Raw genomic sequence first — 27,659 nt, 5'->3', positions numbered from 1 at the left:
GCATCTATTTACTCCAACTGAAGATCTGGCCTTTTATGCTCTTCTTTACCGAAGTTATGCTATAAAGCAACATTATGTATAAATAATTGTATTGATAAATATAAATTTCAAAAATTATTTCCTTTTCCCCACAGGTACAAACACACTTGGAAAATCAATCTAGATATCACATACAGCAAAGCCAGAAACATCAAGTGAAACAATACCTGACACTTGACACCAAGCTCTCCAGCCAAACCCTCTCACTGTCCCACTGCCATACAGTCCAGCCTGCAGGAGCTACACCCATACTGAGAAACGGACACATGCCTCCTGCCAGCGATATTGTTGCTCCAGAAAGTCCAGTTACCAAGCTGCTGGGTCTTGGAGGACAACATGAAAATGTGGTATGGCATGTATGTTTAAGATACAGGCAGGGCTGAGGGAAAGTATAGGAGAATGGTGGTTATCTTGCACACCTTGTGTTACTTGTGAATAATAATTAAATGTACATGTACCAGTTCTTTGCTGCAGCACATCAGTGTTCCCTTTCTTATAGCCTCACTTTACAGCCCTTGTTCACTTGGGTACTCCTTGCTTACACAAGCAGTCCCATTGAAGTGCGTGGATTCTGAATGCCAGTGTGACTAGCTGCTTGCAGGATTAGACACTTAAACTTTCAGTTTGCACCTGGATATTTTGTATTTGCAGAACGCATGTCAAATACAAAGTCTGACATTAGTATATTACTGTCCATTTTTTTTGAATATGCACCTGGATTTGCAAACCTTTGTCAAATGGAAGTTATTTCTGTCTAAAAACATTATTTCAAATATATAATAAAGTTAAACACCAGATCAGACTAAATTTTAGATGCAATAACCCACTCATTGATTTTTTCAGTTAATTGCTGTATTTTATATAGGCCCGATCTTCAGCTCGTGTAAATCTGTGTAGCTCCATTGACTTCAGCACTACCATTGACTTCAGTGGAGCTACACCTAGTTACACCAGCTGAGGATCTGGCCTGTACATTTTATACAGTCAGATATAGATCAAGATGTTCTTCAGTACTTCAGTAGATTTCAAGAGATGTTGCATACTAGCAAAAGGAGAATTCATCCAATGGCATAAGAAAGGGAGCAGCTTTATCCCATGATGGGATTTAAATAGAACAAAAAAGACTCATGAATATGCTGTTACCACAGGGTGAAATCCTTTCCACCTACATATGCCCTGAGTAGTTGAGTTCTATGTCAGTGGAGTGTGAAAGGGCTGGGGAAGTGGAATACAGTACCCCAGTGTAGGGCCAATAGGCATGGGTGGGGAGGGGAGGGAGCTGCAGAATAGTTACCCTCTCTCTGGGGATGCTATTGGCTGCAGTAGTGACTGCAGTCTCTCAGTGCCAGTTGCATGGAGCCCCAGATCCGCATAAATATCCCTGGATTGCTCCATTTGTGGCCTTTCATGGTAGTTGACATGTGGGAGCATGGAGTGTGCAGGCACCTCCACACAGCTGCTCCACCCACAGTTCCCCTACCAGCTCCGCTTGTACAAACCCACATGACATGAGTGAATCTTACCTATAGACAACAGAATTAGCAACAGTGTTTGACTATGAGGCCTTCTTCAGGGCTGCTTTGTTAAGAAAACAAGGTATTTGTGTACCAATCCAGATTGTTACTCAAAACTCAAACTGAACCCAAACTGAATCTATATTGAGGTTTCAAAAAGTATTTTAACTGTTTTTTCTGTTTAATTATTTATCAGTGTCACACGTTTCTGCAGTTCCTGATTCTGGCTAGGACCAGACAGGCTGTTTTGGATATGTGTCCAATCTTTGGAATGAATATCCAAACTGAGGTACCATGAATTTCTGTGCTTCAACACACAACACATTACTCAACCTGCTGAATTTTGGCAGCAGCATTATATGCTGCAGCATGAGTGACCAGGATTCTTGAACAACCACAGATTCCTGGCAGCCTTCCTGGACCAGTAGATAAATGTGTTACGGATGTGACTTGAGAGGGGTTGGGATTGATGGTTACTAGTTACCCACAACCCTTCTATCATCTGATCTTGGTGTGACAAGGTGGTAGGCTCAGAAGGGGGGAATGGGTAGAGAGCTGTTGTTGTTCAGGGAAAAAAGTAACTTAGTGAATCACAACCACTTTTACTTTACTCATGGGAACTAATATATATGAAAATCTTGCTCAGATAGGAAAGTTTATATGAGGCTTAAGAATTTGATCTTTGTTTTTAATTCACTTCTGTTGATTGCAGTTTATTTTCTCTTTAGTTTCATATTATCAAAAATATGGGTCATCATTAATAGTTTAAAACTATTATTTTCTTAGATGGAGGAGGTTATTGATGATATCATCAATATGGAATCAAGTTTTAATGACGAAGGGATAGGTTGCTCCGAAGCTACACTACTAATGCAAAGAACTGTAAGTATTTTATGGACTTTCATCCTGCTATTAGTAATATAGATTTGTGATATAGAATTGAATTGTAAACTATAGTTTGACGGAATAAGCAGTATTTTCAAGTGGTGAAGTTTCCTCCCCATTGTCCTGAGTTATTTGTCTTTGTGCCAGGAAATGCCATAGGGGTTGAGGGAATCCACAGCCCCAGGATGTGGCCAGGATAAAGATAGAGGGTTCCAGCACAGTTCCTCTATTGCTATTATTGCAGACTCTGGGATGGAGTAGTAGCTTCAGCTCCTCAATACCCCTGTGCAGGGGTTTTATGACTAAATAGATCCATGAAAACCAGTATAAAGTCTCCCTCCCCCAATAGCATGCAAGAAGTTCAGAGATTCCCCAGTGTAGCAGCAGCTACTCCTACATGCTACTCTGAAGGGAAAGATGGTGGGGTGAGCTCTATTTGTTGCAGAGACCCTTGGGTTTACCTCTAACATTGGTAAACAGCACCCATTTGGAATAATTATAAGCATTGAGGTGAGAATATGAAAAATACCAATTGAATAATAATATTAAAGCAATAGACTCAATTTTTAAAAAATGTGATGAACAGTCTGTTTACATTGTCAAATATGTTACAAGTTTGAGGAAGGAGAGTGGACAAAATTTGGGTTGTAAATAAAATGGAGCATTACGTATATGGGGAAATAATTTGAGTGCTCAAACTTTACTTAAGATATCATCTGTTTTCTCCTCTCAGCCCCGACTCATGTTGTGATCCTTATTTCCAGACTTCACCCTCGAAGTGATAGTGCCCAGATTGGCAATTAGAACTTGGAGTGAGTGTTCAAACATCTCTATGCCAGTTTCAGAGTTCAAATTATTATTTTTATAGCACGTTGTAAATATGCAGAACACTTTACAGATGGTCCTTGATGAACAGAGTTAATACTCTCAGATCAGTCTGATGCATGGGAAGAGCCTTAACTGTTGCAAGATGGTATAGAGGGATGGTCAGTGAGAGTGAAAAGACTCCGTGAAAAGTAGGTTTTCAAGCAGGACTGGAATCCTTCTTTAAAACTGAAGATTTTTCATTAACTAAGTATGCTAATTCCAGCCTCATTAATGTTTAGCTTCAGGCATGAAGTATACACACTCTGTGTATTGTCTATGGCTACTCTCTTCTTGCAGGTGCGAGTCAGCATTTTGGTTTTAATCTGTCAAACACTATGGACCTGAGTTTTCTCTTATTTACACTGTTTTGACTGCAACTCCACAGGGCCAAACAGTGCCATTTACCGGTTGGCTCCTGTTGGAGAAGATGCTGGGAGGCCAGAGAGGTACAACCTCTTTCTGAACAGCCAGGTGTGTGTCCTTTAGGATGGTACAGTCTGCTCCCCATGAAGCACCTGGCCTGCTCCAGGGGTCAAAGTGGAGAGAGGGCAGGCCATGGCTCTGCCTCCTTCCTGCTCCCTTTGGGCGGTTAGATGACAGTTCTTGAGTTCTTCAGATACACTGTTGTCCAGCATCACATAAAGTAGAGGAATATATTATTTTCCTGAGTTAAAACATCTCTATATATTTGGTCATGTTATAAAAAGATGCTCCAGGGACAAGGAGGAGGGAGCATCCAGAATTAAAATCTCAGGATTTTCAGTTTCCCAGAAGAGGCAGGTATCTTCCACACTAGCTATCATCTTTGTGCCCGCAAGCAGAAGGATTTCAGTTGTGTCCCAGCTCCTTGCACAGTGACACAAAGAGCAGTTAGGGAGAATTCTTGTGCCTTCCCCTGTGCTTCTGCACAAGGGCCTGACATAACTCTTACACTGTTGTCAGATGGATCAGAATCAGGCCCTAGGTGATTATGGCTCACTTAGTGGTCTCCCCTCTCCTTATACTCCACTGTGGCAGCTGAGATCTACAGAAGCATTAGAGACACACTTTAAATTTGTGCTTCTGTCATTGTCTATGGTTTGTTCCTCAGTTCTGAACACATTCCCTCTTACGCTCTGCTAGAACTCAGCTAGTTAGGTTTCCACATACCATGTAAAGCTCACCTTTTCAGTGAACTTTGGCTTCACAGGGTCTAATCCACAGACCATTTTCTTTCCTAATCTTAGTGGGTGGTTGATGTGGTTGGGGAATTTGTATTACTGTCCACTGTGTGTAGTTCTAAACTGATGTTTGTTTTAGTTGGATGCATCCATATGCGACTTAAATGTTCACATTAAAGGCTGTGGGACTACTTATGTGAATAATTGATCAGAGGTTCATAATCTGCCCCTTAATTAACGAATTATAGTTGTGGTATTAGTAGGGTCAGAAAAGTGAAAACAGGAACATACTCCTTCCATCCTGTAGGTGCTCATTGCAGCTCCACCTGTGCTAAAGCAGCTGGTCATCTGGCTTTTACTGAAATTTGGTCTAAATTTCCTTATATCAGAAAACCATCTATCCCTGGGCCCCTGATTTAAGAACTACTCAGAGTGGAGAATGCACTAGCTCTATTTCTTCTGCACTTAAGTTTCTACTTTAGATCAGGGGTATCTTTTATCACCAACTTTTTGAAATCACGTATGCAAAGAAAGATAAGGGGACAGAGAACATTTTAATCTAGCTGCCTCAATACTTAAGCAAGTATTTGTAGACCCCAGTTCTGTCTCTGACCATGAAACATTGGTTTCAAATAAAGCATATCTATTACCGTCATGTATTGCTCAAAGGAAATGTAAGACTAGCATTGTTTCAGCAGTACTACAGCAATGAAAGAATAACAAACCCAAAACACCATTTTGCTGATATAACCTAGAACTTTAATTAGAAAAACAAAATTAAAAGTAAAACAGAATATGATCGAGACTCGTTTTTCCATAATCATGAGGATCCAATATGATGAGACCTGTTATTTTGACTGTTGTTAGTGTCAGCAGCACCACCATCAGCAATTCCGGGCCCCAGGACAGAACTGTCAATGGGCCCCCAAGAAAGGGTCGCTGGGGTGGGGAGTCACTGCCACTGTGTATCATGCAGGGCGGGCTGGAGACAGGCCCCACGCTGCTGCTGGCTTGGTGTGGCATCACCACATGGGCGTGGAGCTGGACCACGTGCAGCGGCTGGTGCATGCGCACACAAGCTGTGCCCATGCGGACACGGTCCACCTGACATTTGGGCAATGCTGCGCCTGCACTGGCTGGTGCCCAGCAAGCTGCTGCTGGCTGTGCTCTTCCGGCACAGCCAGGGCTTCCACATGCCCGCCCGGCTGCCTTCGCCTCCGCCAGTACCACCCTGCACGCGCCTAGGAGCCCTGCAACCCGCATGGGCAATTTAAAAGGGCCCGGGGCTCCCAGGACCTTTTAAATCACCCAGGCCCCTGGAAAATTGTCCCCTTTGCGCCCCTCGTCGGTGGCCTGAATGTCAGCTCTAGAAAGTAACATAGCATCCTTGAGCTTTGAACACTGAGGACTGATGCGTTGAATGCAACATGTATATTAAGACAAGCGGCCGACTGCAACTGTAGTAATTATTACTTAGCTGCCACCTGTAATGAAAGAAAGGTTAAATTAACTACAATGTAACCCCAGAGTTATGAACACCTGGGAATGGAGGTTGTTCATAACTCTGAACAAAACATTATGGCTGTTTTTTCAAATGTTTACAACTGAACATTGACTTAATACAGCTTTGAAACTTTACTATGCAGAAGAAAAATACTGCTTTTAACCATCTTAATTTAAATGAAAGACATACAGAAACAGTTTCCTTACCTTGTCAAATCTTTTTTTCTAAACTTTCCCTTTATTTTTTAGTAGTTTAGATTTAACACAGTACTGATCTGTATAGTATTTGCTTTTCTCTCTCTCTCTCTCTTTTTTTTTTTTTGTCTCTGCCGCTTGCTTCCAAATGAGGTGTGTGGTTGACTGGTCAGTTCATAACTCTGGTGTTCATAACTCTGAGGTTCTGTTGTAGGTACAAGTACTGCTATAGCTGGAGATGGTCACAGATGCCAAAAAACTACCAGCTCTCCATCTTCACCAAACTTGCACTTTAACACAAAACCTTAACAGCAACCTCAGCATGGCTAAAGTGTATTAACTTTCCAAATACTTGGAATGTGTGACTGTCACTGTTGATATAAAGTATATGACCTCGCCATTAAGATTTTGCATCAAAATGCAAGTTTGATGAAGTTGGGGAACACATTGCTTTTGGAATCTGTTGGAGATGGAAGTGAAAGTCTTATGGAACCTGTTATAGACAGTGTAGCAGGAAATGTGAAAATGTCAAGGAATGCAAGAGACTTTTTATTTCCAGGCTTTTCAGGTTTTGGATTAACTGAGGTGTCGTGGTGCAATCCTAGCTATCACTAACCATAGCTTTTGTTTGTGTTGCTATATATATATATATATATATATATATAATGCTTCCAAGACTTATGGGAACACTATACTGGTAGTTTGCCAAAAACAGTGGCCTCTATGAAAAGATTGTTATTTGCCAATAGTTATTATACGGGGGTATCTGAAATACCATGAATACTAATACTTTAAGAAATAACTGCAGTATTTTAGATAATTGCAGTGTATCAACTACTGATGAGCACTGACTTTTTTAATGGCTTCTACTTCACATGATTTTCACCAAACCTTACATCATAAGAATTAGAAGATTGTTAGAATCCTGCCATCTGGATTCTTATCTAAAACCAACCATTCTGCAAGGGCCTGAGCTCCACCTGTAAAGTGCTAAGTTGGGCTGGCTGGGAAACAAGAATTCTAACTTGAAAAAAAATAGAGGTTTTGAAATTTTTAATTTCAATACAGAGCAAAAATGAAACCTAGACCTTTTGAATGTCTTCATGAAAAAGCACAGAGACCTACCAAAGAACAACCAATATTCTGGTGATTAGGACACTGCACTCACTTAGGAAATGCAGGTTCAAGTCTCTACTCTGCATCGGGCCAGGGAGGAACTTGAACCCAAATTTCTGATATCCTAGCTGAGTGATTTAACCACTAGGCTATGGAGTCAGTCTCTTTTTCTTTCTCTCTGGCCCAGTGAATATTTAATTATTCATAAATGTGGACTAGCTTCACCAGAAGAACTTGAGAAAGAGAAAGAATGACTTTTTAGATGGAAAAAAGTGTCAATTTTTTTGACCACCTCTAGTGCTAAGAAAGCCAACAAAAAAAGCCTTTGAATATTCCTTCACAATTTTTAATGGTTTTACTTTGTATCCATTTTTTCTATGTATATTCTAGTTAATTAGTTTGCTAGCAGTAATATTTCCTGAGAACAGTGAATTATAAGCAAATACTGGAGAATACTGGTGAAAAGCACATTTTGAATTAGTAATTATAAGTACTTGCACCAGAAACATGATTGCAGGAATTATGCTCATTCATTTAAGGAATAGAAACAAACCATGTGACCTAGACAAATTTAACCTTGTTCACAGATTACTGAAAAAAACCTCTTCTCATAAAATCTACAAGAAGTATTTGCCCAAAATATTCATGAATAAAAAAGAGGTTTAATACATCAAACATTGTGAGTTATTCTATCCGTTCTACAGTTATACCACAAGACTCATGGCCAAAAATCTCTATAGGGGTTTAAGGGTTTATCTGCCCTCTCCAAGATCTTCAGCCTCAACTCTGAGTCCTTTACACTTAAACTTTTTCTAGGGCTTCCAAGTGAGCCCGGTCCACTTCTTGGGGAACCTGGGCCCACCCACTACACCAGGAACCCAATAAACAACAACCAGAAACTTCTCAATTCAACTTGTTGCTGCTACTTCCCTAGGCCTCTTTATCTTCATCCTTATAAGAGGGCCAAAGTTATCAGATCCCTCTCTCCCTGCGCAAACCCAGCTACACAAATGCAGCCAGCAATAAACCTTGGCTAATCCTTATGCTCCTATAACCAGAGAGAAGCATGCTTCTTTAATCCTCTGGTGTCAGCCAGGGACTGGCCTACTAGGGCCCTGCATCTCCTTTTATCTGAGCTTGCTGGGCTCTGATTGGGCTCTGATTGGCTGTTGGTAGCCCTAGAAGGACCGGGCCTTTGTAGTTTCCAAGATGGCTGTTTCAGTGAGGTCCCTCTAAGTAGGCCTGGAGAACTTACTTTTTGTGCACCTTTTTTCCTGTATTGCTGCTTTCTTGGATGGGATGTATTGGGACTGCCGTGTTTTCTGTAGGGAGCTGCAAAGGCTAGGTACACCCTTTCACAAGGGGATAATACACAAGTGCAGAAAAGAACAACAGAACCCACAAATGCAAGCTAGCGTGTTACAAGGGAATAACCCATTAGACAGCCTGTAAGAGAGGAAAGGACATAGATGAGCCTTGTAGCCCTTACAGGGAAACAATTGATTAAGCAATTGTCAGTTGCCTAGTGGCTCAATCCAGGCTAGTCCTTGTGATGTTGATAACCTGCAAAGCAATAGGAATGTTCTGTAGGGAATAATCTTACCCTGACCAAGGTATGGACTAGATGACCTAATAGGTCTTTATCCATCTGTAATTTTTATGATTATGTTAACAGCAGTGGATAAAAAGCTCTCATTAAATCTCTCTGAACCATGATGAATGCACGATTCTATCTATCTGCAAAATCCCATTGCTGTCACAAGGTCTTTGAGGTCACAATTGCTCATCATGGCATTAATAATTTGTATTCATATTAATTATTTGTCAAATACTGGTGGTTACAATTTGGTAATTGAATGGATTACAAAAAAATTACTGTCTGTCCCATTGCTAGAAACCACACAGAAAAAATATCAGGATATTTCTCTAAATCCTTTATTTAATAACTACTGTGATCATTCAAGTAGGTATCCTTTGCGTTAAAGGGTGCACAAAATAATGCTGGACTAGGCAGCCCAGTGCTGCATATTGTATGGGTAGTTTTCAGTCAGTAAGCACTGATGTCATTTGGCAATTTTCATAAACTGTTAGGGTTCAAAACCATTCTAGAGAAAGGTCCAGAGTAAATATTAACAACCCTCTTTGCTTACTGTGGGTAACTTGAAAAAGGTGCATAACGTCAATGTGAATGCTTTGTCAATCACATTCTACACCAGATTAGTCTGAAAGTCCAAGGAAGAATCAAAGTTCACCTAGGTACATAAGCTTCAGCATAGCTCTCCTAGATATTGTTTACAAGATTACTGAAAGAGAAAAATGAAGGAGAAAGACCAAACTATCGATATTGTGGAAATTATAGACTCTTCAAAAATAAAACTGGTGAGCAAATATTTTCTTTGTCTTTCTTCAATAATTTTGAGTTAAAAATATATAAAGCATGTGGATCATGAGATACTAATCTTAGAACAAACAAGATAAAGTACTGGGTTAGAAACTGTCTAATATGTATAGAACCAATAATGCAGTTTGTTAATTTAGATTGTTGCAGTAAACAGTTCTGAGGCAATCTTTGTGGAGACATTTCTTGATATCAGAGAGGACGTTCTCTTGTGTTTGTAACTGAGCTGTCAAAACAAATGCTTAGTACCAGTTTTTCATGAGTTATACCAGTCTGAAGCAGGACTCTGTGGGTAAAACTCATTCATGGTGTGAAAGACTGGTATACAGCTCTCTGTCGGAGTTAAGCCCTTCATAAGGGCTGCATGCGGGTTACTTTGAGGGAGTGGCAAAGCAAGGAAGCTTATGTATCCAGCCTGGCACAGAATAGGTTTTTGTAACAGCTCTACAGAGGCCAGTACAAAAACTAAAATAGGTGTGGTCCAGACGAGGGGCCACAGGTCCACCTCACGGTAGTCAGGTATCACTTCATTAGTTTGCTTTGAATTCACATTCTTAGGTTATCTTTGCACCCAGAAGGGCCAGGAACATTTTAAAAAAGGAATTAAATGTATAGCCCAGCACACAACTCTACAGCAAGGAGTTGATTCCACACCAGATTCCATAGCTATATGGGATACATGAGGCCCTGTTCTTATTTGCCCAAGCCTTTGGCTAGTCCAGTGGTTTCCAAACTTGTTCCGCCGCTTGTGCGGGGAAAGCCCCTGGCGGGCCGGGCTGGTTTACCTGCCACGTCTGCAGGTTCGGCCGATCGTGGCTGCCAGTGGCCGCAGTTCGCTGCTCCAGGCCAATGGGAGCTGCTGGAAGCAGTGGCCAGTACTTCCCTTGGCCCGCGCTGCTTCCAGCAGCTCCCATTGGCCTGGAGCAGCGAACTGCGGCCACTGGCAGCCACGATCGGCCGAACCTGCGGACGTGGCAGGTAAACCAGCCCGGCCCGCCAGGGGCTTTCCCCGCACAAGCGGAGGAACAAGTTTGGGTACCACTGAGCTAGACCATGGACATTTATATGTATGGTCAGTAGTAACATTTCTTCTGGGCATATACAGTATGTGGGAATCTGAAACTAGTTCATTTTTCTCTTGTGAATAATGAACAAGCTTGCTGCTCATTATTCAAAGATAAAAATAGCCAGCTTTCATACATAATATATCTGAGCGTTAAGTACCAGGTCAAGCAGTGTACAATTATTAACCAGGTTAAAGATAAATGTAGAAGGTGCTGCAATTTGTGCTGGGTACAAGTACAGAGGTCTGAAACTTGGAGCACTTGCTAACTTGATGTTTTACATGGAAATAAAGAAAAAAGAAACAGGTATCGTTTTTATTAGTTAGCAATGAAGCAAGTTTATTTCCCAATATACAGTGATTGTCCTTTAAAAGTCAATATTTTTAATAAGTAATTATTTAAAAGTTTAATTACTGGAGTACCTTTAACATCCAACTGCAAAAGCGATCCCTAGGCCCTGGAAATACTCCTAGTAAGAGAGAGCTCTTGTGCCAGAGCACTGATAGTCTAAATAGACCAGCAGACAAAGGGTTGGGCAAAGGGAGTATTGTTACCTGTGATCTTACAGAGTAAGTGTAGAGAGAGAGAGAGAGGTTTACTGAGTTTCCCCAGGTGACACAGCAATTCTATGACAAAACCAGAAGTTGGACTCAGATCTTCAGAGTCCTGTTCCAGTCCTGAATCACTAGACTATATGTCCTATCTATAGATCCCTTCCATTGTGTGAGCTGTTAGCACACACTAAGCCAGATACTGAGAGGTATTTCAGATATCCCAATTTCCCCCCTCTATTTAAAAATAGGATGTATTTCTGACATTTCAGATATTATTGTATAATAATTGTATGAGCAACAATTTCGTCGACAATTTCGTCACTTGATAGTTATGGACTAAAGTGCAGAAAAAATCAATGCATGTTTTGAAATTCATATCCATACTTCAGAGTTTAAAGCCAGCTGAGTCACCTGGTTACACTGAACAAATGAGGTAAACGATAAGGAATTAAATACTTTGTTTTTACTTTTTGAATCTGAATGAATAAAACAAATAACATTTTACATAATACATGAAATGGACAATCAAAATGGTTCTAGCGTTATTAAGGCCCTGTCTGTAGTTATAATTAGAAAGAATTAGCAAGAGCCATTTTTAAGTAGAAAGGTGCTAACATACTTTTCCTGGATAAGGTAGACCGACAAGAATCATTTTACAAAATTGTGCTATAATTTAAGGTCCAATATTAACATGATTTAAGAGGTGTATAGACAGGGTGTAAATGTGAATGACAGATTGTCCTAACATTTAACATGCAAGCACTGCAATTTAGATGTCATCTGATGTATTAATTTCTATCAAGCAGAAATGGAAATTTACAATTACAGGTATTGTTATGATACTGTACACTCAAGAAGATGGACCAAACGAGTATAGCTATTAGAGATACATGTGTTTGTTGAAGGTATCTATTCTTAACAGGTATGACTCCTCCTCAATGGATGGTGACATGAATTTCAAGGTCTAATGGATCAATGGTGGCTGCTCACCATATGAGTGCCTCTTGCCAGCTAATTTTAGGATAAATCAGGGATTATTGATTTTGGTCTAGTCATGTGGGTGGAAAAACATCAGTGCAGATGATTAAAGTGGAATAGATATTATAAAGAAACTAAAACTCTATTTAGAGCTGGGCTTTACTGCATTCAGTAGGACTTTACAAAAGCAAGAAAATCTAGTTTATTTTGGAAAAGAAATTACCGTTTACTTTGTGTTTGTATAAGGTCTAGTAGAATCAGGCCCTGATCCTGACAGAAGACTTTGGATGCTACTGCAATGCACCAAAAAAAAAAAAAGTAACCTGGAAAAATAGTAATGTGATCATGCAATTAAAGACTGTATCATAATTAAGGATACAATTCTGTCATGGAGGTCATGGATTCCGTGACTTTCTGGGATCACTCTGACTTCTTCTGAGGCAGGCCAGAAGCAGTGGCCAGGGTAGGGTCAGCCCCCCTGCGGCTGGAGCAACAGCTGTCTGCCGCTGTTCCAGGAGCAGCGGTGGGACTGGAGCAGCGCCTGGTGGCCAGCCCCACAGCTGCTGGAGCTGTGGTCCCTGGGACTGCTGGAGCTGCGGTCCCCAGAGCAGCAGTCCCTAGGGGTCAGCCCCGGGGCTACCAGAGCATCTGACTGGTGGGCTGACCGTCGGACCAGCAGCTCCTGAACCGAAGCAGTGGCTTGGGTTGGAGCAGCTGCCGGAAGTCAGCCCCCGGCAGTGCTCTGACTTTTAGTCTCCCCCAACCCCCAGGGTATTTTTAATAAAAGTCAGGCACAGGTTGCAGGCTTCTGTGAATTTTTGTTTATTGCCTGAGACCTGTCCCTGACTTTTACTAAAAATACCCATGACAGAATCTTAACCTTAATCATAATACATATGTACAAGGGGGCCAAATTAAGGCAATCTTAATTCTTGGATTTCCTAAATTTTGGGTGCTTGACTTAGCAACCTTAATGTTCTTTTAACAAAGGGTTTTTTTGTGTGTGTAATATTGATATATTATATGTTTCATATATGTAGTCTCCACTGAAAAGACATCTACCAACAGTTACCATGCTGTGATATCTGGAATACCACAATATTTCCCTACATGAGGAAATTAGTTTGCTTAGCAGCATGATATTTTCCTTAGAAAAGGAACTATGGTATTTCAGATACTGAATTGTGGTAACTGCCAGCTCTTCAATAGCAACCACGAACTACATTTTTATAACATTCATGTCTGCAGCCATACTAATTCAAGCTGTAATCTCATTAGATAGCACAAATTCCTCAGGGTCAGGCATAGCTGCTGGAATTAGGAGTGCAGGGGGGTGCTGCGGCACCCCCAGGCTTGAAGTGGTTTCCATTATATACAGAGTTTACAGTTTGGCTCAGTTGCTCTCAGCACCCCCACTATAAAATTTGTCCTGCACCCTGGGGTCAGGCCTCTTCAGTAGTTGGATGGGAGAGCCCTAGCAAAAGTCCTGGAGCTGCAGGACTTGCTACTGGGGGCACTATGGACTTGATCTTGCAAAATGCTGCTGAGTCCTACCCAGAGACTCACTCACAAAGTTAAAATTCAGCATGGGCTGAAGTGCTTTATTGGTCTAGGCTGGAGTGCACTGTTCAGCACCTTGCAGGATTGAGCCCTACAGATGAGAACCACCATCTACAGATGAGATGTCAAACCAATATTCTGATACAGTCATTGAAGATCTAGTGGCCCTTTTGTTATTAAAAGCAAGAGCGTTAAGCCTGGTATCCTTGCCAAATTCTAATTTGGTTAATTACGTTCTGCTTTCATTAATTCCCCTTGCAGTTTCAGTTACATATAGTATGATTCACTTCCAGTAATACACTGTCACTGGGTGTGCCTGGTTAATCATTTCCTGTGTTAACAGTTGCTATCTTTCTCCCACTGCTCTTTTTAAGTGGGTGAAATTATTATATGTGTTTGTACGTGTATAGGACATACATGTCATCTACAAAGTACACTCTCAGACACAAAACTGAGAGCAAGCATGTATATTTAGTACAGTTAGGACATTTTTAAGTGCTTTGGATTCATCACATTTAATGGTGCTATATCACTGTAAGGTCACTTTCATACACATAATGTATAATTATATCATTGCAAAAGTATTTGTGCTTTTTTGTAAGGTTACAAAAGTTTTTGTGAGGTTTAAATACAAAGTTTTGAGTATATTTGGTTCAAGCCATAATTGTATATAAACTTTCAGTGCTACATCATATAACATCATGAAATCCTGTTGTGACATACAGGATCTTAATATATATGCAAGTGGCCTGATATAACGTGAATGACGCCTAATAATTTGTATAATATTTTGGGGTATAATTTTTGTCTTTTGTATATAATTCCAAAATGCCCACATTTTGGGTCACGTTTGAACTAACTTCTGCAACATTTAACCAGGAAACAAAATTTCTCATCTCTCATTACAGCAAAAGTGACCACTCAAGGTTATAGTGCAATTTCTATTTTAACCTCTAATTTGTTTGGTACTAGAATCTTCCATGCTTGGTATCATGCCAGAGGTGAATTTTTTTATAGAGTTTCAGCAAAATCATTTAAGAAATTGTGGAAATTTCATATGGGGGGAAAAAACCCAAAAGAGAAATGTGTATACATGTCAGAGGGGCATCAAATTTGTCTTACTTTGTAGATCCTAATGTGATTTAAACAAGAATCCGTTTTTGAAGGAAAATAGTTCAGAAGTTTTAATATTCAGAAAACTGACAATTTATTTTTAAGATATGTACAGTAGGATTTTCTGAGGTTTTTGTTGTTGTTTTGCTTCATCTATACCTTGTAGTATTGTGGACACATAGTTGCATTAAATTTTGCTATTAGTTTTTTCTGCTCTATATAAAGCAGCTTCAAAGACTGTGAGGCCACTGTGCAATCTATACTTGTAAGGATGTTTAAAATCTCTAGTAGCCTATATATCCTGATGGAGGAAGCAGAACCCCCACTCTAGAAGAAAGCATCTAGAGTACAAATGGAGGAAGAGAGCTCTGAACTCTGGAGTTCTGCTCCAATCTTTGTTTCTGACAGGCTTGATAATATTTTGTATTTATATAGCATTTACTGACATTTCATCCAGGCACTATAAAACCAGTATTTGACAAAAATTAATATATTTATACTCATTTTACAGATGGGGAAATTGGCACTCAGAGAGGTCAAACAACTTGCACATGGGCACACAGCAAGTGAGTGCCAGAACTAGGATTATAACCCAGCACTTTTGATGCTAAGGCATGCTCCTAACCCCCCTAGAACATAGTGGATGACAGTCTCTATTGCCTTGCAGCATGTATAGTCACTTATATCAGTGCAAACTGGGTGTCAAATTTTATCATTCTGACTCAGTGTTTTACATCCATTTTGTGCTGAGGTAAATGTCTACATAAAGTGCAGGAAGAAAAGGAGGACTTGTGGCACCTTAGAGATTAACAAATTTATTTGAGCATAAGCTTTCGTGAGCTACAGCTCACTTCATCAGATGAAGCTCACGAAAGCTCACGCTCAAATAAATTTGTTAGTCTCTAAGCCACAAGTCCTCCTTTTTCTTTTTGCGGATACAGACTAACACGGCTGCTACTCTGAAACCTCTCATAAAGTGCAGGGTAATTCAGAATCAAACCTAGTGTCTTCAAGCGAGATCACTTTGGGTATGTCTACACTGCAATTAAACGCCCATGGCTGGCCCATGTCAGCTAACTCAGCCCAAGCCCTGTGAGTCCATGGGGCTGTTTCATTGTGGTGTAGATGTTCAGGCTTGGACTGCAGCCCAGGCTCTGTGACACCCTGGGGGAATGTCCTAGAGCTTGGGCTCCAAGGTCCCTGAATCACAGTATTGCTATCTGTATAAAAGGGATAACGGAAAATAATATTTCCCCACCTACATCACAGGAACAACCACCTCATGTCTTTTTGCTTAATACAAAGCTGGCATTTAATCTACTGCCATTTTAGTTTGCTGACTTTGGGCATTGTGTGGAAACAACAATTCACTTCACGGCACTTCTGTTTGATAGAACTGATCTGACTGCTTTTGTGGGTGCAGATTTGTCCGACTTTTCTTATAGAGTTTAGGATACTTTTGCTCCCTAAAATGCTTGAGGTTTTAGGGAAACTTTTACCTGTGACCTGTAAATTGGCGTCTAGCCCCACGTGGCTTATAAATTCAAGCAGGGAGTTATGGGATGAATTATAAATCAGGATTGTTAACATCTTCTTTTGGGAGGTTAGGGTGCCATTATCTTACTGATGGTTAGGCCCTTGCTCAAGAAGCCACCTCTTCATACTGTTTTTTCTTCTCTCTATCTTCTATCTTCTCTCTATCTATCTTCTGTTTTTTCTTCTCTCTATCTCTCTATCTGAACATTTCAGTCCTGTTTGTTTGTTTGTTTGTTGTTGGGGGTTTTTTTGCCTGAATATGGCAGAGTGTTTGGTCTAATGTTATTGATCCAACTATTTCCTAGCAAGGGACAAAGGACAGATGTCTATTTTGATTCTTTTAGGTCTATTCTCAGTCTTTGATACCATTGACCACAAGGTTTCATAGAATCACCTTGTTCCTCGGCTGGGAACATGGTAAGTTACATTTGGGTTCCACTAAAGTAAATAGAAATTTTGCCATTGACTTCAATGGGGACCAGATTTCAGTGGTCTCTCTCTCTCTTTAATGGCTTTGTTCTTATCTTTCCATATAAAAGTGGTTTTATAGGGCGAATTGGGGCAAGGTGTTTCTCTACAAGACTTCTTTTGGACACTCCTTTTTAACACCTACATGGAGCTTTTGGGGAGATGGGGAGATTATTTGGACTGCATTGCCATCAGTCTATGAACATACAGATAGTGTGGTAGCTTTGCTTTCCCAGTGCCTCACTGAGAATGGAACGTAGAGGAGAGAAAAACTGTCTGAAGCTTAATCTCTATGAGACAACAGTGATGTTAGTGGGTTGGGAAATGATTCTGGGCCTTTTATATCAGTTGTTGAGACTCAGGCCTGGTCTGTACTTCAGAATTAGGTTGATGCAAGGTAGCTTATGTCAATCTAACTATGTACATGTCTACACTAAAATTTCACTCCCACTGATGTAATTCGCACACTGCACCAACGTAATAACTCGACCTCCATAAGAGGTGTAGAGTCAATGTAGTTAGGTCGATGCAGTGTCAGTGTAGACACTGTGTTGCTTACATCAACTGTTGCTGGCTTGCAGAAGCTGTTCCATGAAACCCCACACTGACAGTTCAATCAGTGCATGCAGTCCTAGTGAGGACGTGTGCCATCTACAAAAGGAGGAAAGTGTAGACATGTACAAGTGATGTAATTTCTGCAGCAGCTGTATGTCGACATAAGTTAGGTCAACTTAATTTTGTAGTATAGACATGCCCTCAGGGAGTTTGTTCACCCTTTGTTGGGGTGATTGTCACTACAGAGGTACTTTTGAACCCCCATCTGCTCTTGGGCTGTCATGTGCAATTCATGGTTACTGCATCATTTTTTATCAGCATCTAGTTAGATGTCTGTGATCTTTTTTCTCAGAGTTGGACCTTGTCATTATAATTCATGCCTTTGTGATTAGATGGTGGATATTTGATTATATCTATATGACAGATATATAGATTATATCTATATGGCTTAACTCTTGAGATTTAGATGTGTTCTTCAATTTAACTCATCTGTTCATATCATCCATCCCATTCTTTGTCATCTACACATTCTTATTTAATGCCATTGGTATCTGTGATGGGGCGGCATGCTGCACTCCTGCCTCTTCCATGAACGCAGAGCACACTGAGACTGGTAATTAGGTACACCTCTGCCCAATTAGGCCTTCTCCATGGGAACCTAATTAGAATTAGTTTCTTCCCCTTTGCTCTTTTTCCTTTAATGGAGGTTCTACCAGGCATCTGCCCCTCCTTGCCCTCAGAGTCTTCATCTTGGATCCTATTACAGGGGCTACCCATTTTCCACCCACAAAAATCACATTTGGTGGGTGTGGCTCCGTCCTATAATTCTGTCTCAGCCTGAGGTCAGCACACGAAGGGCAGCCTGTTGAGCTGTTCTCCCCCACTTACACCTTCTTTGGTGGTGGGGGGGTCATTCTTGCCCCTCTGGTTCCTGGGCCTCTGTTTCCATCTACTATTCTTGCCACTCTACATTTCTTGCAATATTTATCTGTGGACTGGCCCACCGGATCCAAGATGGCTGCTTTAACCACATTATAGTCTCTTGCATGCTCATCACTGAGAGCTGTATAATCTGCCTGTGTTTCCTCAGTTAAATAGGCTGCTAGCCAGAAGGCCCACATTGTTCTGGCTCCCACTGCCACCCTTTCAAAAGTAACCAAATGCATCAGGGTAGTCTCCCTGTTCCATCCTACAGAGTCCTATCCCTAGGTTCTCTTTTCCATTGTAGGACTCAGCAATTTAAACTTTGCAGGAATTGTTGCTGAACCTGGATTTGCTGCCATATAAATTCCTGCTGGATTTTTTGCTGCTCTGCCTGCAAGGCAAGCAAGGACTATTTCTCTGTGTGGTGCGATTGTTGGAAGCCCTTCAGTGTCTTCTACAGCTCTCTTTGCTGCTCCACCAGCCATTGTGGTGTTCCCACATCGCCAAGACTGCCAAAACTCAACACCAGCTTCTCTGTCAGGTTTCCAGACCACACAGATACAGGCACAATCCCAGCCAAGCCTCCAGATCATGACAAAGCAGCATGGTGCACCCCTATCTCTTCCACGAACACACTACCCTGAGATCTTCTTGCTTGTAAACACCACTGCGTTGTTTATTTAGAGTTTTAATCCCTCCACAAATACACAGCATTGTCTGCACACTTACACACTGTATCTCAACTTCCTGATCCAGCCTCCAAAAGCGGGGGAGGAGGTAGGTAAGGTGTTTCTACTCAGGGGATTCCCCCTGCATTTGCCAAGCTTTCCTAGCCTTCTGTTCCTCTCTTTCTCTTTTCCCCCTGAGCACTCCTTCTTGTGCCCTTTTTTACAGCTTCCCTGTCAGAGGAGCTAATTGGTTTATTGACTATTCCCAATCTGGCCTGGTAATCTGGTGCACCTCTTCTAATTAGGCCTTCTCCAGGAGAACCTAATCAGTACCAATGGTGACCAGAGTGCTGGCTCAGTGCTAGCCTTCAGCACTCTGTTACAGAACATTACAAATTATAATGTATTTACCATTACTACGATATTAATACCTAGTTTTGAATATGTATGTATAGGCGTATGAGAATTTTACTGCAGTTATTTGAAGAAATCACATTTGCTGGACTATTTGTATGTAAGAAAACTATTATTTTATTAATAGTTATTTTTTCCCTGTCATTTCACTAAAACAATAAGATTAATCCCAATAAGGGCCTGATCCAAAGCCCATTGAAGTGAATAGTAACATTTCCATTAGGAAGATTTTGGATTAGGCTGTTGGAAGTTACTGAGTTAATCTAGTGTCAGGAGCCCAACTTCTGCATTAATTTACAGTAATGTAATCTCAAAGGAATCCCTAAATATACACCTGGAGCTGATACAAAATCCACTATCATAGTTCAGCTATAGTATGACTGCAACACAGATATTACGAACTTAAAAATATAATAAATACTACAGTACTCTTTGTTTCACTACTCAGGAATGAAATAAAGGTGCTTATGATGGGAATGTGCTTAGCTTTCAAATCCTACATATTAAACGTAGCTTGTTCTTGAGTAATACTCAAGTGAATTCCGAACATTCTTTAAAATTTATTTGCACTGAGAGATCAAATATTTAAGCGGATTTTCAAAACTGACTTGGCTTGGTGATTTCTATATGTGTTTAGGAGCGCTCTGTGCTCTGAAGTATTAGTCTTCTGATAAAGTGCTTTGAAGTACATAGGTGGTGTTATTTGTATGTGTGCAACATGTGCAATGGTAGATTCATTCTGCCACTGGTTACTAGGAGAATTTGCAGTGAACTGGACTCTCAAGTGGAAAATCTTTAAAATTAAAGAGATTTCTTTCCCCTAGAAGATAAAGCTTCTTTGTAATTAGGTACATAAAATGACTCACGAAAGAATGTAGTAACACTAGCATGGGACAGATAAGCATTAAACAAATCTTTACCAAAGTACCTTAGTCCCAAGCAGCTTGCAATGAGGTACGTGCCCAACCTTAGGGAAGGTACAGAAATAGTTAATTAGGGGCTCAGGAACGTAAAGCAAGGGAAGCAAGGGAAATCTAGAGGAGACATCCTGAGGGGAAGAGGTAGAAGAACTGGAAGTGCTTTCCCAGCCCAATCCCATGGTCAGGATGCAAGAAAGAACTGGGACAATGAAGGTCTATACAGTTTAAAAGAGACTTTGTATCTTAAGGACAGTTTACTTTTCCCCCAACTAAAACAAACTGTCTTTGCTTTTTTCATCTATCTTTTTAAAATTTTTTGGACCAGACTGACAAAAGCCCCTAACTTGTTGTACATTGGCCACGGTGGAGAAATGTTGTGCACAGAAGTTGTGTGTGCAATAAAATGGCAGAATACAATATTTGGCATCTTTTCTTCTGCTTTTCCCAGACTTATTGTCTGTTGGGCTGGCTTGAGTCACATTTGTATACAGCTGTCTTCACATGGACACACAACAGTGTTTAATTGTAAGTCTGGTGCGGGGGATAGTGCGCGATGAAGGGTTGATTATATGGGATTGGAGTCTAAACTGCTCATTTCTAGATTTCCAGAACTGGGTTTTATTTTAAAAGGGTTTAGAATTATTCAAAGAAAGGTTGATATCTTGGGGTGCTAGCAGGAATCCATAGGAACACTCTTTCAACCTTCACCCCTTTTAACAATTTTTTTGTTTTGTTTTTTCAAGTACCATATCGCATTTCACAAAGGAAGGAACAATACAATATTATGTACAGCCAGACATGGTAGAGCTGAATCAAGGCCAGTAGAGTTTCTGGTCTATCCTTGTAACTTTGCAAGATTTGCACCAACAGCATGTTCTCCAGTGCTCTGTTCACTCCTCTTTTAAAAGCAATCGGGCCTTAGCCTCTTTATATTGTTAAAGAATAAACAATCCAAAATACTAATTCTGAGTTCAATGGTGTGGTTAAGTACTCACTGGGGACTAGGTAAAGCCCAGCAAGGTTATTTTCCCTTTCAACTTAACTCATGTTTGAAGTGTAGCTGCAGTAATCTTGTTATTGGAAAATAGGCTACAGTATTATTTCAGAATCAGACACCAAGAGCCATATTCTGCCATCACTCAACATACAAAACTCACATTGTCCTCTATCAAAGTTCTGCATGTGGAACAATGGCAGGCTTTGACCCTTAACCTTTAATTTTATTTAATACAAGATGATGACAAATTCTCCTTTAGATGCATATATGCAGCTCACACTGAAGAATATGAGACATGAATACGCATCTGATAGAGAATTTTGCTCTTAGCAAAAAGAAAAGGAGTACTTGTGGCACCTTAGAGACTAACCAATTTATTTGAGCATAAGCTTTCGTGAGCTACAGCTCACTTCATCTGATGCATAAAAATGCATTTTCCACTTTTATGCATCAGATGAAGTGAGCTGCATCAGATGAAGTGAGCTGTAGCTCACGAAAGCTTATGCTCAGATAAATTGGTTAGTCTCTAAGGTGCCACAAGTACTCCTTTTCTTTTTGAGAATACAGACTAACACGGCTGCTACTCTGAAACCTGTCATTATGCTTGCTCTTAGCATTTACTTATGCTTTTTATCTTTTAAGCTTGTAACATATTGTGATTCTTTTTTTCCTATTTTTTCCTTTGTTTCCTTAAGCTGTCCAGTAGCATTTTGGATATATACAACAGTGACCAAGGATTGTCACCTGCTAATATGGGTCTTACAAATGCTTCCTGCCCATCTACTCTACCACTAAAAAGGGAAATCACAGGTAATATAGCTCTGGGATTTTGGAATGTAATAATTTAAGAGGCAGTGATGTTTGTTTTAAAAATTCAGTGAACCTTATCAATAAAATATATGTGAAATACATAGTATTTTTTGCTTAAGAATTTGCAAAGTGTATGTTCTTTCCTTTAAGGAGTTGAGCAAAGAGCAAGGGAAATGTTTACACTGGGTCCTCTACTTTAGCAACTCAGAAACAATGTGTACTCTGTCATTTTTATGAACATCATGCTTCTAATAAACCTAATTATTTTAGGAAACATAGAGGATTCTTCCACATTTTGGCTCCTAATCAATAGCATAAATAAATTATCGACCATTAAATTTGTTCCAGGATTGAACAAATGGCTCTTTTAAAAGCTTACAATACGTCTATTCAAGGAGAATCTATATTAATGGATTAACAACTTTAAAAGTTACATTCAGTTAATCCAAAGAATGCTAACAACCATGTACGGTTTATTAGTGTCACTCAAAAGAAACAGTAAGTTTGTTCAATATGAATATCTTAGAAATCTGATTAACTATTGCATTATGGGATATACAAATCCAGATTCACATTAGTTTATTGTAAAGGTTGGGGGGCAGGGATTCCTCCCACTGTAAAGTACAGCAAATTGGAGAAAAAAGTACTAAATGTAATGTTCTTTCTTACCACTTCTAATTTTTTTAATTAAAATGCATGTTCAATAAAGTCTTAAGAAACCTGTCAGGTACACTGAAAAATGCAGTACTGGTCAAAGGCACAGTCTTCTTTAGTAATGTGGGAATTGATAAAAATTCTAAAGCCTAAAAACTTTGCCTTAATGAAAAGGGGACACTGTAACAGGGAGAAAGTAGTAGAACTGTGACCCAAGGACTGTTTTAATAAATGTTACTTTCTGTCAGAAGCAGATACACGAGCAATGGCAAAGGAGAGGCAAAAAAAGGACAACCACAACCTCAGTGAGTATATGTTCTACTTCTATATCATTATATGTTGTGTCCAGAGAGAACAGAAATGGAGTATGCCAGCTATCTGCTGTTGTCCAAGACTAACAGAAAGGATCTGTTTCTGGGGGGGGAGACAAAAAAGAACTCCATAAATACATTGCTTTCTTCCCAGAGATGATAAAATAATACTGTGCACTTATATAACATTTTTAACCTTTGACATACTTTACATATTTTCATGAATTAATTCTTACAGCATATACTTATAAATAACTTATAATAAATTATATTTTTGTAGTGATTAAAGGTGGCAACCAAGACTGAGGCTCCATTTTTCTAGGCTCTGTACAAATAAATAGCGAGAGATAGTCCCGGCCTCAAAGAACCTATAGTCCAAACAAAGACTGGCAAAGGGTGGGAGGAGACACAGAGATAAAGTGGCTTGCCCAAGGTCACACAGTGAGCTGGTGGCAAAGCTGGAATGCAAGCATGGTCTGCCGACTCCCAGTATGATACACTGTCCACTAAACCATGCTGTCTCCCTTACTTCTGTGAATTACATATGTATTATTATCCCCATTTTACAGAATAGGAAACTGAGACCCAACTATTCAATGACTTCCCAATTCTGTGGTCAGAATCAGACTAGCATTAGATCTCAGGAGTTCTTATCTCTCCATCTGCTCAGATAACATTTGACGTAGGTTAAGCAGGATACTTCCTGGCGTACTGGGAGTGTAGTATCATCCACCCACCCATGCAAGCTACTCTTCACTTGCTGTAGAATACGTTTTGCTCACTTAACCTCCCCCTTCCAGAAGGTATCCTTGTTTCCACCCAGATTTTTGTGGATGGGGCCTTTTGGGGTTACAAACACACCCTGAAAATCTTTCTGATGGTGGCTGTGGCATCCTTTTTGAAGCCCTGCAGCAGCCACTGCCTGTTTCACGATTGGTCAGAAATGAAGAGTTCTTTCTGAAGGAGGAAAAGACACAGGTAGGAAACTCCAGGTGTTGCTGAGTTGTTTGGATTAATGAGAGGGAGGAAAGAGAGTAGCAAGCATACATTTGGGGTGCCAAATCTTGTCTTTGCTTAGGTTGCTCCCTCCGACTATTAGACCATAATCACCTCACGCAAATTAGTTAATTAGGCATCTCAGTGGGTGAGAAGAGTGCATTTAATTGTACACAATATTGGAGGCTGCGTTGAAGCCTAGCTATATGTCATGAGTACAATATTCAGCCATGGGGCATGTTTCACATTGCTTTGGTTCTGTGTGTACACTTTAGCGCTCAGACTCTCTCTGGAGGCTAACCCGACTATCTGTTTGCTTGTATGTATTAAGGCATTAAATATAAAGGTTTTGCTGGAGTGATTTAAAAAATAACCCTTTAAGGTAAGCTCTTTTATGAGGATCATATTTTTTAGAGATGGTCTGAAGAGGATTTGAACTACACTAGCATTCAGATACCAGGCACAATTAAAGTTCACATTTTGTAGTTATGATCAAAATTTTACAAGAACATCTGAAGAGGAACTGGCAAAATAGGCCACATAAATTTCTGGAACCAAAATCATAGAGATAGGTTTGGATCTAAGAAATCAGCTTTAACCTATATGAAACTTTAAGAGTTTCAACTGGTTCCTATAGCTTTTAACTTTGTTTATTTTAAAAATAACCATTGAAGCTTGTTATGTGTTTCGTGCCACACCAGATCAACAGTCACATCTTAGCCAGTGCCATAATGGAAGGTATAGTGGTTGATAGCTTTATTCAGTGTTTTGTTTAGTTATCTCAAAAATAAATTCTATGTGTTCAGTTTGGCACCAAATGCTCTGTTTCCTTGTCCTTATAATATGGACACGCTGATGATATAACTGGTTTTCCTAGTAATGCACACTTCCATTGGCAACACATAGAAGGGAGAATATGGGTGAAATTTCATGGGTGAAATTATTAACCAGTCGACTAAACATCCTATTTTTGTCTGTCTTCTTATTGTTTCAAAAGAATTAATACGATGAGGGAGCGTAAGTTGCCTGATACTTTGACCCACATATTTGTCTTAAGTGGCCAGATGCATTTTCAGTGACTCATCTCTTAGAAGGTGGCAGGCATCCCCAGAACCATACCATTGGCTTGTCTACATAGTGGGCTAAGGTGCTTTATGGGGGAGTGTTTTCTAAAGCTCACTAAGGTATTGCTCATTAATTGGCCCACCTAGACCGTGCTACTGCACTTTAATGTAGTGCTGTTTGAAACAATAGTACATTAAAGTGCACTAGGGTAACTTTAGTACTCACCACTACGGTGTCCATGGACCAATGAATGTGCAACACAGTGTGCTTTAGAAATCATACCCTCATAGATTACAGTATCCCATTGGGTAGACACACCCTCATTGTGATCTTATAAGCAATATGAGCCCAATTCATTCCTAGGATTGTGGGCCCACAGTGGAGGCAAGCGCACCAGCTACCGTGAAGACCAGAGATGGCCATTGCAGGCAGGAGAATGGATGTGGAGAGGGGACAATCACAGGCACCTAGTACATTTGATACTGGGGCTTCTATGGAACCCCAGCCATAGTAAATGGTGGCAACCTTAATATCATCTGCCCTGAAGTAATGGCCTTGCAGGGAGAGCTGCCCCTGTGGGTGGAGGGATATGAACTTGCTCCCTCCTGGACCACAGCGGTAAGTCAATTACATTAAAAATCAAAGCAAACCTACATTACTGAGACCCTGAGACAAGTAGGCAAAGGGATGTTGAGCGATACAGGTTTTGAATTTGACTCGGTAATTTATTATTTCTAAGCTAACTTCAGGATTAATTCTATCATTGTAAATCAGAATGTTTTGCACTGGTCCTTATATTGGTCTGCCTGTTTTTAACTAATTAAAATGTTTCATTAGGCCTTTTCCAAAGAATGTTTCATAATGACCATAGTAAATTGTTCTTTTTTTTAATAGTTGAAAGAAGAAGAAGGTATAATATTAATTACCGAATCAAGGAGCTTGGCACGCTTATTCCAAAGTCTAATGATCCGTGAGTTCAACAGTCATTTCTATAACAATGTCTATAGTATAAATAAAGAGGGAAAGGAGCGATAAGATAACCATGAAAACGGTTAATGGGATACAGAGACTTTCGCTTCTAGGTCACTAGTTCAAATCCAGCCCAGCTGGTCAGATAGGTAGCAAAAATCATTAACCTCTGATGGCTGTAATGAAAAGAGTTGGTGGTCTTATCATTGCGTTTCCTCAGAGAGAAGTCTCCACACCACAAAAACCACCATTACATCTGGGAATAATTGCTATGCCTGTTCGGAGTCTCACCAGAGAGGCCACGGGTAGCATGATAATGGAGAATGAACTACCTTCTCATCCCTAGAGATGGTCCCTTTAATGGGATGAAGCAGTATGTGCACTGCTGCTACCTGCTCTTTAGATAAACAGAATACTTCAGTCTCTGAGGCTGTTGATTGGGCACCTTTCATAAAAACCACATTCACTGAAAAAAGAAGCTGAAAGGCAAGGGAAATTCAGGTACTTTGAATTGATACAAAAATGGCTATAATTTTTATGCCAGTGTATAAATAAATGTGCGGTAACTCAAATTTTATGCTGCTACACCTTACTGCATTCTCTTAATGTTTATATTTTCATCATCCCTTTTAATTTATTTGTAAGAAAATAGTTTGTGTTGTCAACAGTTCTGTTTAATAGATAGTATCTAAAGATTAGCTTTTGGAAAGTCTTTGCAATCAGCGTGCCCTATTAAAAGAGTTGGCTTTAACTCTTTTAACATAGAAAACAGGGAGTCAATGACCTTCAATTTGCCGGCCTTCTCTGGTGCTAGCAAACTTTCAGAGCTCTGCAGTAAACAAAATGGGAGCAGGGGAAGACACACCATAGTGAAGCCTATTGCAGGATGAGCAAGAACAATTCAGTAAGTTATTTAAAGCCTAGACTTTTAGCTTTGGATTTTTCATGTCACTCAGTGAAGCCTAAAAAGTATGCACCAGTATGATTGTAACTTGGATATAATTGGTTATACAAATATTGTGGGTTTCATTTGTTCATCAGTGGCTGCTTCGTGATGCTCAGAATAAAATTCTCTGTTGACACTTCAGCCTTTTTTCCTCAGGGTTAAGAAGTTTTTTATTAAATTAAGGATTTTTATAATAATATAAAGCTGTGTGAGACTTACATAAGTATAAGCGTGGCATGACAAGCCACTCTGAGCAAAATTGCCAGTGAGAAAGTTAACACAGTCACAACCCTTTCTAGGGAATGACCTTTTCACAAGCTCAGCTTGTTCTCTGGCATCAACCCAAAATGGGTAAAGTGGGCATGTTGTTGTTGATGCTACTAATACAATGATGGGTGTACCAACTGAGTTAAAGAAAGACCACCCTTAAGCCCCCAAATAAGATTTTGTTCACATCAGATGTCCTGTAGAGACACATTG

At 40.1% G+C, this 27,659-nt stretch overlaps 1 protein-coding gene across 3 annotated transcripts in view; it reads left to right on the top strand.

The window, feature by feature from the left end:
• Window positions 1-331: 331 nt before the first annotated feature.
• Window positions 332-27,659, top strand: part of TFEC (transcription factor EC) — a 47,318-nt gene continuing 19,990 nt past the window's right edge. Inside the window, exons 1-5 of one of the 3 annotated variants that reach the window (XM_074942287.1) lie at window positions 332-386; window positions 2,340-2,435; window positions 22,124-22,238; window positions 23,141-23,197; window positions 26,159-26,234. In XM_074942287.1, coding sequence (XP_074798388.1) covers window positions 2,340-2,435; window positions 22,124-22,238; window positions 23,141-23,197; window positions 26,159-26,234 — 344 coding nt within the window. In that variant the 5' untranslated portion in view covers window positions 332-386. Of the gene's footprint in view, window positions 387-2,339; window positions 2,436-9,529; window positions 9,659-22,123; window positions 22,239-23,140; window positions 23,198-26,158; window positions 26,235-27,659 lie in introns of those variants that run through there. The other 2 variants (XM_074942289.1, XM_074942288.1) reach the window with 2 other exon arrangements.

Source organism: Natator depressus, chromosome 1 (assembly GCF_965152275.1).
Source record: "Natator depressus isolate rNatDep1 chromosome 1, rNatDep2.hap1, whole genome shotgun sequence".
In the NCBI taxonomy this organism is placed as follows: Eukaryota; Metazoa; Chordata; order Testudines; family Cheloniidae; genus Natator; species Natator depressus.
This window is presented reverse-complemented; position numbering and strand designations above follow the sequence as displayed.